At 43.3% G+C, this 13,983-nt stretch overlaps 4 protein-coding genes across 4 annotated transcripts; 1 reads left to right on the plus strand and 3 right to left on the minus strand.

The window, feature by feature from the left end:
* Positions 1-2,028: 2,028 nt before the first annotated feature.
* On the plus strand, positions 2,029-3,241 carry O0I10_005377 (uncharacterized protein; the record flags this gene model as incomplete). The annotated part of the gene is made up of 6 exons (XM_058485422.1): positions 2,029-2,145; positions 2,218-2,301; positions 2,386-2,431; positions 2,543-2,560; positions 2,624-3,148; positions 3,207-3,241. 6 exons carry the CDS (start codon positions 2,029-2,031, stop codon positions 3,239-3,241), a joined length of 825 nt encoding a protein of 274 aa, XP_058343908.1.
* A 228-nt stretch (positions 3,242-3,469) lies between these two features.
* Positions 3,470-6,600, minus strand: O0I10_005378 (uncharacterized protein; the record flags this gene model as incomplete). Its single annotated transcript, XM_058485423.1, has 7 exons — positions 3,470-4,818; positions 4,874-5,375; positions 5,438-5,599; positions 5,654-5,712; positions 5,771-5,884; positions 5,939-6,058; positions 6,123-6,600. 7 exons carry the CDS (start codon positions 6,598-6,600, stop codon positions 3,470-3,472), a joined length of 2,784 nt encoding a protein of 927 aa, XP_058343909.1.
* Positions 6,601-7,075: 475 nt separating this feature from the next.
* Positions 7,076-8,261, minus strand: O0I10_005379 (uncharacterized protein; the record flags this gene model as incomplete). Its single annotated transcript, XM_058485424.1, has 5 exons — positions 7,076-7,269; positions 7,333-7,732; positions 7,790-7,901; positions 7,979-8,096; positions 8,156-8,261. 5 exons carry the CDS (start codon positions 8,259-8,261, stop codon positions 7,076-7,078), a joined length of 930 nt encoding a protein of 309 aa, XP_058343910.1.
* Positions 8,262-12,200: 3,939 nt separating this feature from the next.
* On the minus strand, positions 12,201-13,406 carry O0I10_005380 (uncharacterized protein; the record flags this gene model as incomplete). The annotated part of the gene is made up of 1 exon (XM_058485425.1): positions 12,201-13,406. One exon carries the CDS (start codon positions 13,404-13,406, stop codon positions 12,201-12,203), a length of 1,206 nt encoding a protein of 401 aa, XP_058343911.1.
* Positions 13,407-13,983: the final 577 nt, after the last annotated feature.

Consider the following 13,983-nt stretch of genomic DNA (forward strand, 5'->3'; position numbering starts at 1 on the left):
TCTATCATCGCTGCCAACCTCGCGTACTACTACTCCTCATCTTATTCTCGCACTATGTCCTTACTTTTCCCTTTGTCAATTCTACTTTTTTTGCCTTTGTCTGCTATCTCCTCCCCTGGAATGACGCGTCTCGCATCCACTCAACTCCCTTTTTTCTTCTTGTATATGCATTCTATAAGCCCACTTCACATGTCATGGACGCATTCTTGGTCGTCACTTTTATCCCGAGTAGCAAAAAGTATAATCACGTGCCATTCAAGCACAACAACATCGTATCATCATCCGCCTGCAAATCATCATTTCTTTTTTCCCTTCTTTTACCGTAATACCGTAGTTGTAGTGTCTCTCTCTCTCTCCACATTGGGCATCCTTTCGTAAAATAAAAATGCAAAAGTATCTTGTCATGTACATCAAAAATCTCATATGAATGACGCTCCCACTATTATCCCTTCATTTAATTTCATCAAAAAGGATCGGGTGGTGTATGTCTAAACAAACCGATCTTGTCAAACATACAACCGGGTCATCGGATGTACATGGCTTACATAATATACATCTACATGTTTTGTTGTGAAGAACGCTCTATAAGCCAACACTGGGTTGCATGTGTATGGGGTAATTCAATACCCTTGTAATGTACATGATGATCTTGAACAAGACTTGGCTTGTATCCTTGAGCGGTATAGGGCCATGTTACCATGCATAAAGGAAGGCATCATTTCATTGTCGTAAGATGGTTGTTTAAACTCCACATCATCAAGGGGAGAGGCTACACTCTTTGTGTACCTGTATAATGTTGGATGAAAAAAAAGGAATTGTTGGTCAATTGGGGGGTTCAATCTGCATCAAGGGGAGGGGGTTGTTGAGGTGAAGTGTCCATTGTTTGTGGATTAGCTTTGCATATGAGGAGGAGCAAGTTACACTCTTTGTTCTCCTAATGATGATCCGGGAAATGATCGCTGGCCTACTTGGTGGTGGTGTTAATACCGTATGTGGAAGCTAGAAAGGGATACATACGGCTTTTTGACAAATTGAATACATCTTTACACATGCATTAGCCCTGCCATATTTCATGCTATACAATGCATGTCACACGTTCACATGCAACGAAGCGGGTTACATGTGTTCATTATGCAAATCACAGACGACATCGCGTTCTATGGTTCATTCATTTTTTTCGCTCACTAAGAATGGGTGCTATGTACTGGAAACCTCCTGTTCATTCATCTCTTTTTGTTTCTTTTTCTCCCATAAAGCATCCCTTCTTCCACCCCTTGTTGACTTGGATACGCCAGCCTTCTTGTTACGGTGCTTGGCCGTTGTTGCTGTTGTTGTTATGGCTGCTGTCGCTGCTGCTGCTATTTCACGGGATGGTCATGCAAGTGCCCTACACCTGGAGGGAAAAAAGAATCACATCGCATTTTACAAGGAGCATTCATAAGCGGGAGGCGAGATGTAACTAGACATTGTATACGAAGGAAATAAGCTATTCAGTGTTGATCAAATCTTCCAATGTGCTTGTTTATTGGTAAGATGGTTTATGAAAAGAGTATTAATTAATAAACACCAGAAGTATGTTAGCTTGTATAATGGCAACAGTAAAACATGTCTATTACAGTTGAACTTGGTTTTCTTTGTGTTTTCCCCCCTTCTTTCATCCCCTTTTTCTCTGGATGTTGATGGCACCATCGATCTTCTACATACTACTCTCTTATTATTCTGCCAAAAGGCTATCAACATTTGGGGGGGCACCCCAACTTTGAGATTAATTTGTTTGTAAAAGAAGGTACTACTCTAGGATGATGATGAAGACTATGAATTTGGTAAATTAAGGAGAGAGAGAGAGAGAGTGTGTGTGTGTGTGTGGGTGTGAATGAGGGATGATGAAGAGTGAGTGAATTATGCACCAGCTGTTGTTGCACAACCTTCTGTATCGCAGCAACGCGTGTCGCTCTCTTGATCCCGACAAGTTAACAATGCCGTCGTCTTTTTCGCCTGTGCAACGTCGTCGCCTTCTTTTCCAAAGCAATGTCTGCACAACAGCAACCACCCACTACTGAACAAGAACAAGCCAAGGAACCCGAGCTTACAGATGAGCAGATTCTAGAGTTTGAACAACGCATCAAGGATGAAGAAGCACTCAAAGTATGTTCTCGTTTCGCTCGTTTCTCCTGCAAAATGGGCAAAAGCGATTGACGTGCCTTTCTTGCTGCATAGATCCCCCTTGTATGCCAAGCCGAACCCATTTCCACACTCGAACAAGAATTCAAGAACAATGAACCCTTCCTTCGCAAAATCAAGGTACATGGTGTATATATTGTAAACCCCAGTGGGACATAAAACAAGACTAACATTCTATGGATTGTATATGCGTGTCAATGATAGAATATGAGCGAGACATCCGATAGGATCCGAAAGTGTCGTGGCGACGGTAAGGAGGATAAGGTGGTTTGGGTTAGGTTTGAGATTTGGGGGAGGGGGGAGGGCTGTTGAACAAAAGAGGAGATTGGTGTGCTAATCAGAACAATCCATCCACCCGTAGGCAATTGTTTTTTCAGAGGTATGGAAAAAAAAGTCAAGGGGTTGGGGTTGAAGAGTGAACACTCATGATGATCAACGATAGCTTTTTCATTTGCATGGTTTGAGAGTTTAACACGCGATCAGAATGCCTATCAAGCAGCCCTTGGCAAACTCAAAAGCACACCCGATATGCTTGAACGTGCTGGATTCCAGAAACTTGCATTTGAAGATTTCTACGATATCACACTTGAACAATTTGAACAACTTCCTGCTCGTGCCAGTGATCCGGATATGTTACTTGTCAGCTTTCAATCCGAGGAAATCAGCAACAGCATTGTCATGTATTTACGATTCATCGCATCAGCCTATTTGCGTATCCATTCAGCAGAATACGAGCCCTTCCTTATTGATGAAATGATCTCCATTGATGAGTTTTGTGCCATGCATGTCGAAGCGTTTGGTCGTGAATCGGATCATTTGCACATTATCGCCCTGAGCAAAGCATTGGATATCCCCGTCGAAATCGTCTACTTGGATGGAAGCATGGGTGCCGAAGCCGCCGTTCATGGATTTTGGCCAGATGAGGAAAATAAGCAAGAAAAACCACTTCGATTGATTTATCGTCCTGGTAAGTTACAATTACATTGGGAGGTCTCTATCACGTGATTCTCATGATGCTATTTCAGGTCACTATGATATCCTTTACGAGAAGACAAATTGATTGGAAGATAGTTTGAGGAAATACAATATTATAATGATATTGCTACATGGGAACGTGGAAAGTTGTATTATGAGAGTGGTTTGTCCAAAGACAACAAAAAGTGCAAAGGAGCTACATGTAGTTTTTTATGTAAAATGAGTGAGGAAAGAGAGAGAGAAAGAGAGAGAGAGATTGTGTGCAAGGTGTGTGCGTATGTGTATATGAAAAAAGGAAAAAGGAAAGTCCAAACTATGCTACAGGTGTCTCAGCATTGTCGCCATCGATAAGAGTTAACAAGTCTGTAAGGTCACGAAGCATTTCTGGATCCGAATGGGGTCGTAGCATGGCCATCATCAACATGTGTCGCACCGCACTCATATCCAACATTCGATGACCAGCCTTGGCTATGCTTTCTTGAGATGTACCATCTGTATTGTCTTCATCCATATCATTGGATCGATGATGATGATGATGATGCGAGGATGTTGAGGAAGCATCTGTACCGCACACTAATCGACGCACCAATTCCATACCACGCTTGGATACTACTTGATAATGCTGAATACCGGATTCGCCAAAGGATACACACAATCGTAGAATCATCATGGGCACAGTGCGATCGGCAAGGAAAAGTTGTTCCCTGAAAGCGTGTTCATCACTTGTCTCCGCTAGAATGGCCACAATGCTGTATAGACCCATCACCGTATACTCCAATGTTGCCAGTTGACTACCTGCCAATTGAATCGCCACTTTACCATCTGGGGTGAAAAAGTCGCGTCGTATCACTGATGATAGCTCCATCCAAATCTCTTTTAAGCTCTCCAATGATGTCTTTTCAGCTAGCTTGGCAAAAGACTTTCGATTTTCATAGTTGACCGAGATCTTGGCCCATGTCTCAGCAGCCAGCATGGCATAGTAGGTGTCAGGACCATTGGTTAAGAAATCATGCGTCAACCGGATAAAAGTGCCTGCCATATCGGGCTGACGGATGTGAAGGAGCATGGCAATGTTGGAGAAAATGAGGAGGATGCTCTTGCGGAAATCCAAAGTGTCCATCCGCCGTACACCCACAAACCATGCTTCGCGCCCTGATGTGTCCTTGCCTTCTTCATCTTCCACGTTGCGTGTGCTATCCATGACACGTCCCAGAATCGATACAAATCGCTCGTGTCGTGCAAGGTACTCCATGTTGTCAGGCATGAATGAAAGGTTCCTGAAAATGTTGAAAATACACAGGCATCGTTCTCGTAATGATAGCCATAAATCGGATGTCGTTTCCTCAAGCATCGGTATCAAACTCTTCATCTCATCCAGCGACATATCAAATAATTCAGCATACGTAAGGTCGTGGTCCGACAACTTTTTGCTCGAACTGGAAAGAATGGCTGTGGTGTCTTTTCCATTCACTGAAAACCTTGAGCATTCACCAAAAATGTCCTTCTCCATGTAGTCGAGCAAAATATCCAAAAGATCTTCGCAATATGCCAGCGACATTGTATGTTGAGAAGTGACAACCGTCAATACGTTGAGTGCGTTGGTAACCTCCATTTTCATCCCCGATTTTAGAGACATGATCAATGCATGTATATCCACCGTGCCTACCATTTTACATGAGTCATTGGATCATTGCTCCTAGTGCATGTTGAAACTCACCTAATTCAGTGAAATGAGGCACCATAGGCTTGATATCAAACTTGTCAAAGTATTTCAAATCAACACCACCATACGTATCCACATTGCGTGTTTTGGGAACATAAGTCGTAAGTGAGGATTGTGTCGATCCCTTGTTCTCTGCCGATTGAGACTGAGATCCTGCTGCTGCTGCTGCTGCTGGATTGGGTGAATTTGATGCTTCATTCTTGACTGCAGGGGATGGTTTAGGTGATGGTGTCTCCGTCTTTGGTGGTTGAGAAGGTGCTCTATTAGCATTCGCAACGTCTGCAGATGGTCCAGGAGATCCAGGTTTTGTCGACTGTTGCTGGGTAGTTTCAATTTGTCGATGTTGCTGTAAAGGTGTAGAGGTAGTGCTTCCAGGCGTAGCTGAACGACGTGGTGCAGGCGACATGGCAGGTTTTTGCATTGGTGATTGCTGGTGTGGATAATTGGGAGTGTTACTTCCAGCTGGGCTATCCTTTGGCTGTTCAGCTTGAGCAATCTAATCACATATAAATCGTATGTCAATGTATGGATCATCGCTTTTATCCCTCTTTTTGTTACCTGTGGCGACATTTGAGAAGGTGTTTGTCTGTTGGCCATTGGTGACGGTATATTTTGTTGTTGTTGTTGCTGTTGTTGTATGTTGCCTTGCATCATTGCCTGTTGAGAAGCATTCATGTTTTGCATATAACGTCCAAGAGCTTGTGATGGTATAACTCGGTTCTATATCCCAACCATCAATATCTTGTCTCTTATGATCCAATCCTCATAGCTTACCATTCCTGGTCCTTGCCCTTGTACTGGTGATGACATGGAACCAACCATAGGTGACGATACTAGCAAATTCATCCCTTTTTCAGCTTGAATGTCCTTGTTCATCTTCAACTTTCTTACCAGCATAATCATTTGGCATACGAGCTCCTCCCACATGTGGACTACCAGCTGCAACAGGTGATCCCTGGAAGTGTGCGTTGTTCATGGCAGGTGATTGACTAGGTGATTGTTTGACTACAACCACAATGTAAGCCAATAGCATAAAATGAACACATGCCCATCACATACCTCTATTCAACATGGCAGCTTGTTGTTGTTGTTGCTGTTGCATAAGGATAGCTTGTGGTGTATTGGGAGACATCATATTATCGCCACCTTGATACATGCCACGATTTTGTTGTGGAAGACCTGCATGAATGATACAACCCTCTTTAATATCAAAATACACATACACCACCTAATTCTTCCTTACCTCCATTGTTGGCGTTGGGTGCAAAAGGCATCATTCCAGCTTGTGATGCATAAATGGATGTCTGTGGATGTTGAGATGTAGCTTGTTGCTGAAGCTGTGGCTGTTGAGTCAATTGATTCATTGCATGCATGTTGGCTGGCGATTGTGGCATTTGTCCCATGAAGGGTTGCTGCTGCTGCTGTGCAGATACTTGGTTCATGAACATAAAGTTGGATTGATCAAAGGAAGACATATCACCACCACCACCTTGGGCGAAGGCCATATTGCCGAGATTAGGAGCTCCACTGAATCCCATATTCCCCATAGCCATGGCATTGTATTGCTGCATGGAAGGGTCGTTGGATTGGGGTTGCTGCTGTTGTTGTTGCTGCTGTTGTTGCTGCTGTTGCAGTGCCATCATCATTCGTGCATTGGCTGCTGCTTGTTGGGCTGTCATGGGGATGCCTTGTTGTGCACCCGAAAAGAATTTGGGATCCATTGTTTACTTCGTCGTATACGTGCGTCCAATGTACGCGTCTTTTGCTCACACGTTTGCTGAATAGAAAAAGAGTTGGGAGGCAATGAGCAATCTATGAACAGCAGTAAGAAGAAGAAAGGCAGACACGGATTTCGCGTTCAATGGAGCGAATCTCTTGGCGTGCAGTACATACTTGTTGATATAGAAGCTTCAACAGACGAGTTCAAGGTATTGATCAGCCGTGGCAAGAGTCTATGTTTGTTGGCTTTGTTGGGTACGTGTGCCTTGAAAGGGGGTAAAAGAAAGAGAGGGAGAGAAAGCGACAGAGAGAGAGAAGGATGATGGATTTGCGGAGGTGAATGCGTGTGATTGACGATCTATCCCACCCACACACCACCAACACATCAACCCACCCTGTCATAAATGTTTTCGCGTTGCTTGCTTATCATGTCAATAAGGAAAACATGCATTTATTCAAATAAAAGCCTCCCCCCATTTAATCGCCAAGGATACTCGAGAAAAGTGACATGCATGTGCCTAGATACGATGATCCAAACATATTGAGATGATTGACGGCATGGTATAACGTATAAATGGATAAGCGTTTCTCAAATCCAGGTGCCTTTGGTATCTTTGAATGATATGCCTTGTAGAATTCCTCATTGACACCACCAAATAGTTGCATGATACCTACAAATACAGCTGCTGTCAATAGACTATTCAGTAACACAGTGTGCGTTGGTTTTTCATTACCCAAATCAGATTCACTATGACCGTAAAAAGGTGCAGGATCAAAGATAACAGGGTTGCCTTGATCATCGGATGACCAGTTTCCAGACCATAAATCACCATGTTGTAAGCTTGGACGAATTGGATCCAATCCTTCGAAATAAGAGGGTAATCGATCCAATAACTCTTGACCTGCCTTTTTAACCTGAGGATGACGAGATGCTAAATCAAACTGATACTTGAGGCGACGATGAAGGAATTCCAAGTAGTCCGATGTCCATGTGTTGTCTTGAGGTGTACTTCCAATGGTGTTATTAACAGGGAAACCAAATTGATCAGGTCCAGGAGCCAAATGCATGTCAGCCAATTGCTCTCCATATTTGCGTTGGATATCTGGGCTATGCTTTCCTCCCATGGCGATATACTAAAAGAATCATTTAGAAAGATGTTGAATGGAGTAATCATTCAAAGCAATCCTTACTTCAGTAGCCAAGTACCCACAATTCTTCTTGCCTTCAAGAACTCCATGTGCGTAGGGCGTAGGAACACGAATGGTGTGTGTATCATCCAACGCCTTTAAGCCTTCCGCCTCACTAATCATGCCAGCAATAATACGCATCATGAATGACTTGAAACTCGTCCATTTATCATCCCACCATGAAAAAGATACCTCTTGAACATGTTGACAATATCATCGATTGATTGTCCGGATGACGTGCTACAACAAACCTTTACAAATATCTTGTTGCCAGTGTTGGTCTTGCAAAGGAAGGCATCGCTCACGTCGCCTTTTGAAGCAGCAGCTCTCAATATCTTGTTGGATCGCCAATCTCGTGTTTCTCCTTACCACCACCGATCGAACGCACTTGCTCAATCGTCTCATTTTCCGGAATGCGGTTGGAGTCTTGTAGTGCTGCTGTTACAGTACGCTTGATGGCGTTGCCAATGCTCATGTCGGAAAGAAAAGCTAGTGCGGTTGCATAAGACGGCACTAGTATCCTTATGTCACATACAACAAAATGGTTTCCTTTCAAGGCAGTAAGTGGACCTTAGCTCACATGGGTAGTTGGTCGACTTCACCTTCTTCTATTTGATTACACCTACCCATCAAAGCCTATTATTTGGTACGTATAAAGGATGATCATCTGTGCTTACGAATACTTACGGGTTGATTCTTGTCAGCATCTACGTGGTGTTTCATTGTTACTTGTGTTCATTATCTTCCTTGTGACAATCAATTCAATTCTCTAATAAGTCTTTGTGATCATGCTTTCCTGATGTTGATACCACAGCCCCCAAAAACACATCTACCCTGAAATCCCCTTCTCTTTAAGGACATCCACCACTGTATATTTACAACTATGTATCTTACAAGTTTATGTTACTAAAAGGAACGTGTGCTACAACGTTATTGACAAGATCGAATCACAAACGAAAGGGACATGAGTTTAACTATCGAATACAGCTTTTGTTAAAGACCCAATAAATCAATCACGCCCTTTTTCTCCCTCTGCTTTTCTTTTATCATAGCATTTACTACAAGTGGATATGCATCTACAATCCTGTATGAACCTTTTTCTAATACAATGCGTCAAGTGCCACACACGACGAGCTCCAATTTAGGAATGAAGGAAGGTCTCTTACACTATACAAGTTTAGAAATGGTTGGCCACCACAATCTCGTATTCAAAATAACCTTTTTTTAATCCAACTTCATTCACAAGAGATAGATTGAGAGATAACGGATTGCTCGAATAGGGAAGATACATCGAATTAGAAAGTTTGGGTGTGCATTGTGCAAAGATTGGTGGGTGGATGTGAGGTGATCTACAATGCGTGATGGTCAATCATACGCGTGGCGTGTCAAAACATGGAGTTGTATGATGATGGTTGTACATGGTTGACAGGTTGCACAAAGGATAATGGACAACAGCTGCTATGGAATAGCGTGTACATCACCATAATTGCATTCACCAATCGTTCAGGATCATAGCATCAAGAATGCACTCTTTTCCAACGCGTTGTATATATCCAATCCCTTCCATCCCATACACCAAACCAATACCCAGATCTAAATCCTCCATATCCATATCCATATCCATGAGAATTTGTATGTATTGAACAAAGTTGCTATGCGTAAATAAAGCTGCTTCTATACAATGACTATCTGCTGTTCACGTAAATAAGGCTGTAAGGCAAGTTGCTGCAAGTAAAGAATGCTGTTTGAGACAATGGAGTAAAGCCCCCTGCTAATAGCAATTGCTGGAATGAATGCTGCTACGATTGGTCGTGGCAGAGGAGTGTGTAAGAGCGTGTGTTGTGTCAAGACACTCGTGTGTCGAACTAGAGTGACAAGAAGGCTGTGTACACGCCATGGACTTGCCATTCAGTCAAAGACAATCGGATCAAGACAATCGTAGGCTTGACATGATGGGCTGAAGCAGGACAATCGTTGGCAGGTGGTAATCGTGCATGAATGGGGCAACAGTGGAGAATGGAGGAAGAGACAAGAAGTCGGCGAATGGAAGGAGTGCACATTAAATACATAGGGCGGACACCTCTTGTATAAATGCATGAACACTGTGTACATCAATTCTTGATATTGAGATTTCCTATCTCATACATGAAACTTTCACACAAGATGCTCTTGAACATGCTTACCACGTTGATCTAAAAAAGGCCTCATGTTTCATTTGAAAATTTGGAATGGAAGGATACAATGTGGGTTTACTATGTAAGTCGGAAATGGTGGTCAGCGTCAGATTCATGATTTATCGAAATAGTATGTATTACCTTGGGATTCCCTATTTCGAACTTGAGACTTTGTCAGAAGGTTCGCTGGGACATGCTGATCAACTCCATTCATTTAAAAGTCGCAGACTTCATTGTGAAGATTTAAAACGCGGGGACGGCCCAAATGGTGGATGACGGGGACAAAAGAGCGGACGGCCCACCGCCCCGAAGTTGCCCCCCTCCAACTTGAAAATTGGTCAGAAGGATACTCTCGAGCATGCTGATCAACTTTTTCTAAAAAAGACCTCACGATTCATTTGAAAATTTGGAATGGGAGCGTCCAAAAGTTTGAGAGACGGAGACATTCGCAGGGTCTGCGATTCAAGAATTAACATGTTTGCTGTTCAAGCGTAGCTCAGTCAAATCAGCTCGGATCAAGAAGATGAAAAGATGGAAATGATGGGCTGGATCAGGAGAATCGTTCGTATGCAGTAGATTGGGCAACAATGCTGATTGGATAAAAGTAGCTGTTAGCTGCCAATGTATGCACTGCAAATGAAGCTTGCGTACCTGTCAAGTATTGTCCCTGAAGTCCTGAGTTTAACTCGGTTGCACAAAAACGTCCCTCTGCGTCTTTGGCTCTATTGTAGTCATAGTACTTGACAATGAACAACGACCACTTCTCATATAGCATCACGCTTGGAGCATAGTAAAAACATAAAAACGCCCGTATCTTAAGATTTTACTATGAAGTGTGGGGTCTTTAAGAGAACAAGCTGCTCGGCTGAGTCAAAGCGATCTTGTGTCAAAGTATGAAGTTCATCGTGGCCATTCCCAGATTTCGCAATGTCGCTACCAGCAAAACTGGATCTGGGGGGTCAACCTCTTCGACGACGACCAAAAAAATATTTTTTGGACTAGTTGCGACATTGAACGCGAAACTTTCACACAAGGTGCTGTTGGCCAAGCCGAGCACATTGCTCTATTCAAAACCCCACGTTTCATTGTAAAGTTTAGAGATACAGGCACCTTTATGTTTGTAAGTGTGATGCTATAAGAAGAGTGGTCTTTGTTCATTGTCAATTTGTAGTGTATGTTTTATTCCGCGTCAATATAAGACGCATTAATATGAAAAGAGAAAAAAAAATTATGTAGGGGAACGTACAAAGCGGCCTTGAGAACGGAAACGTTCAATGAGAGTGTATGCGAGCGTAAAAAGATGGTCTTCATTGTTCATTGTCAAGTAGGTGGACCCTGACAGAGCAAAAGATGCAGATGGTCGTGTTGTGTAACACAGCTACACTTGCATGAATGAAAGGGTCAATGTATAATTACTTTATGGATCATCTAGGAACAGGCATGTATTGCTAGCTATCGGCCACTTTTATCCAATCATCATTGTTGCGAGATCCACTGCATGGGAACGATGCCCCTGCTCCAGACATTCATTTACATGATTAAAGTAGGTTGATCCGAGCTGATTTGACTGAGCTGCGGTCAAAGAGAGATTACATCACTCTGAACATAGAGCACGCTCGATGTAGCTCAACCGATGTAATCTTGTGTGAGCGTAACTCAACCAAATCAGCTCGAATCAACCTACTTTAATCATGGAAATGAATGTCTAGAGCAGGAGCATCGTTCACCTACAATAGAATGTACAAAAGTTGGGAATGCACAAAAGTGGCTATCAGCTGCCAATGTATGACATAAAAGTGAGGGTTGCGTACCTATCATGCACTGTCCCTGAAGTCCTGACTTTTTAGCTGAGTTACCCAAAGAGGTCCTTCTGCATCTTTGGCTCTCCAAGGTCTAGCTACTTGGCAATGAACAAAGACCACTTCTCATATAGCATCACGCTTACAAACATAAAGGTGCCTGCATCTCCGAACTTTACAATGAAACGTCGGGTCTTATAATAGAACAGAGCTGCTCGGCGGGGTGAAAGCGATCTTGTGTCAAACTATGAAGTCGATCGTGGCCGATCCCAATTTCACCCAATGTCGCCACCAGCCAAACTGGATCTGGGGGTCGACCTCTTCGTTATATGGAGGCTTGTTTAGCCTCGGTTTTTATTGGGAGTATGTCTGAGAGTGATACCCCAAAGACGTTACAAGAATGAAGAAATGTTATAGGAAGGAAAGGAGATGACTTTAGACTTATGTTGGATCATTGTTCCCCTTTGACAGGGAACTCACCGAGGAAAGAGTAGTTGGTGTGGACGAAGACAAAGATTTACCTTGATCTTTCAAAGTGTGACAAAGACGTTCAAGTTCAGGAATCGATAAGGAGGCAATAATGGTCTTAGCGTGGTCGGACATAGGATAACGCTTTTCAACATGCTGTACCATGGCGTCTCGATCAGGGGAAGGAGGCTGAGGTTTGAGATCAATTTGGTCATCGGGGATAAAGTCACTAATAATGGCATCATTGTGGCTTTCAAAAGGCGAAGGATCAACGCTGAGCATGGAGATATCTGAATTTGAGCTATTGACTGAATACGATGAAGGCGATGATGATGTAGGAGGGTGATAAGTGTCAGGTGTAGGCTTGACTTGACGGTTGGTACATTGGGCTGCTCGGTGACCTGGTTGGCCACAGGTCCAACAAAGACGGCTACGGCTAGGATGGCGGGGACAAGCAGAGGTCGCATGACCAGCTGTGTGACAACGAAGGCAGTGTAGCGGCATTTCAGCCCAAGTGGCGTGGAACGAATCATCTGATGTAAGCCAAGGGATAGTGTGGGAAAGCTGCTTGTACTTGTAGTTGGCTGGGATTTTCAAGGTAGCGTAACCTCGTCCCATGAAGAGGTTTGATGCATGATCACGGAAGATGCCATAGTCACTAAGGCTACCATAAGGTGCCAGGGATTTGCGAAGACCAAGTCTTAATTTGTCTAGTGTAGTGAATGGAAGATCGGAGAGTTGAAGATGCACTAAACGGGTATCAGCGGAAATGGGCTTTGAGGCAAGAATACATTCACCATCATCAAAGGTGATGCCTGTTACAGATGTCTCTTCACACTGCTTGGATGTGGGAAGGAAGAGCTCAACAATGCGGCGTGATTGATCAGAATGAAGACGTACACCACAATTGTCTGGATAGCATTCGTTGATATAGCAAAGTAGAGCAGCGCGGTTTTCGGGGCGAGACGTGAAGTCGAAAAACATGCTAGGACAAGAAGCTGGGGACCCACCAACCTTCCATACTCTGGAACGGATGGTATTGTCAGTATCTTTTGATATCAGAGACTCCTTTATAGGAGGATGAGCACGCGTAGCATGAGCATAAGATGGGTGACGTTGTTGACTGTTTTGGGTGCCTGATGCCTTATCAGGCGATTTGATAAAATTCGCGGAAGACATGGGTCGACCTCTTCGACGACGACGACCAAAAAATATTTTTTGGGCTGTTTGCGACATTGAACGCGTAACTTTCACACAAGGTGCTGTTGGCCAAGCCGAGCCCATTGCTCTATTCAAAACACCACACTTCATTGTAAAGTTTAGAGATACAGGCGTCTTTATGTTTTACCTATGTTGTAAGCGTGATGGAGTTGCTTTTTCCTAGTGGATGGTGCTCGGCTGCATTAACGGAAAGATGAAGAGCTGAGTGAAACGGCACGTGGTGGTTACACAGACACGTCCTTGACAGGTTCCTGCACAAATGGATGATGCTGATGATTGCCTTTTGTGAAGGTACGTAAGTAAACAGCATCCAATAATGAAGGTGTGTCAAGGTATGCATCACATTTGCATTAGAAGAGAGTCAAGCTGCATAAACCAATTTGTATATGTAAAAAGATACGTATACATATTGAATGAGTCACACATCCTGAAACTCAATGGAGAGATCTCTTCACTTTTTCTCTTCTCAAGCTCATCCCACTTCCCACTCCTCCTTATTGTATCACAAAAGGCATATACTTCTTGCATGAACGAT

The sequence above is a fragment of the Lichtheimia ornata genome (genome assembly GCF_029851405.1).
Source record: "Lichtheimia ornata isolate CBS 291.66 chromosome Unknown scaffold00021, whole genome shotgun sequence".
Classification (NCBI taxonomy): Eukaryota; Fungi; Mucoromycota; class Mucoromycetes; order Mucorales; family Lichtheimiaceae; genus Lichtheimia; species Lichtheimia ornata.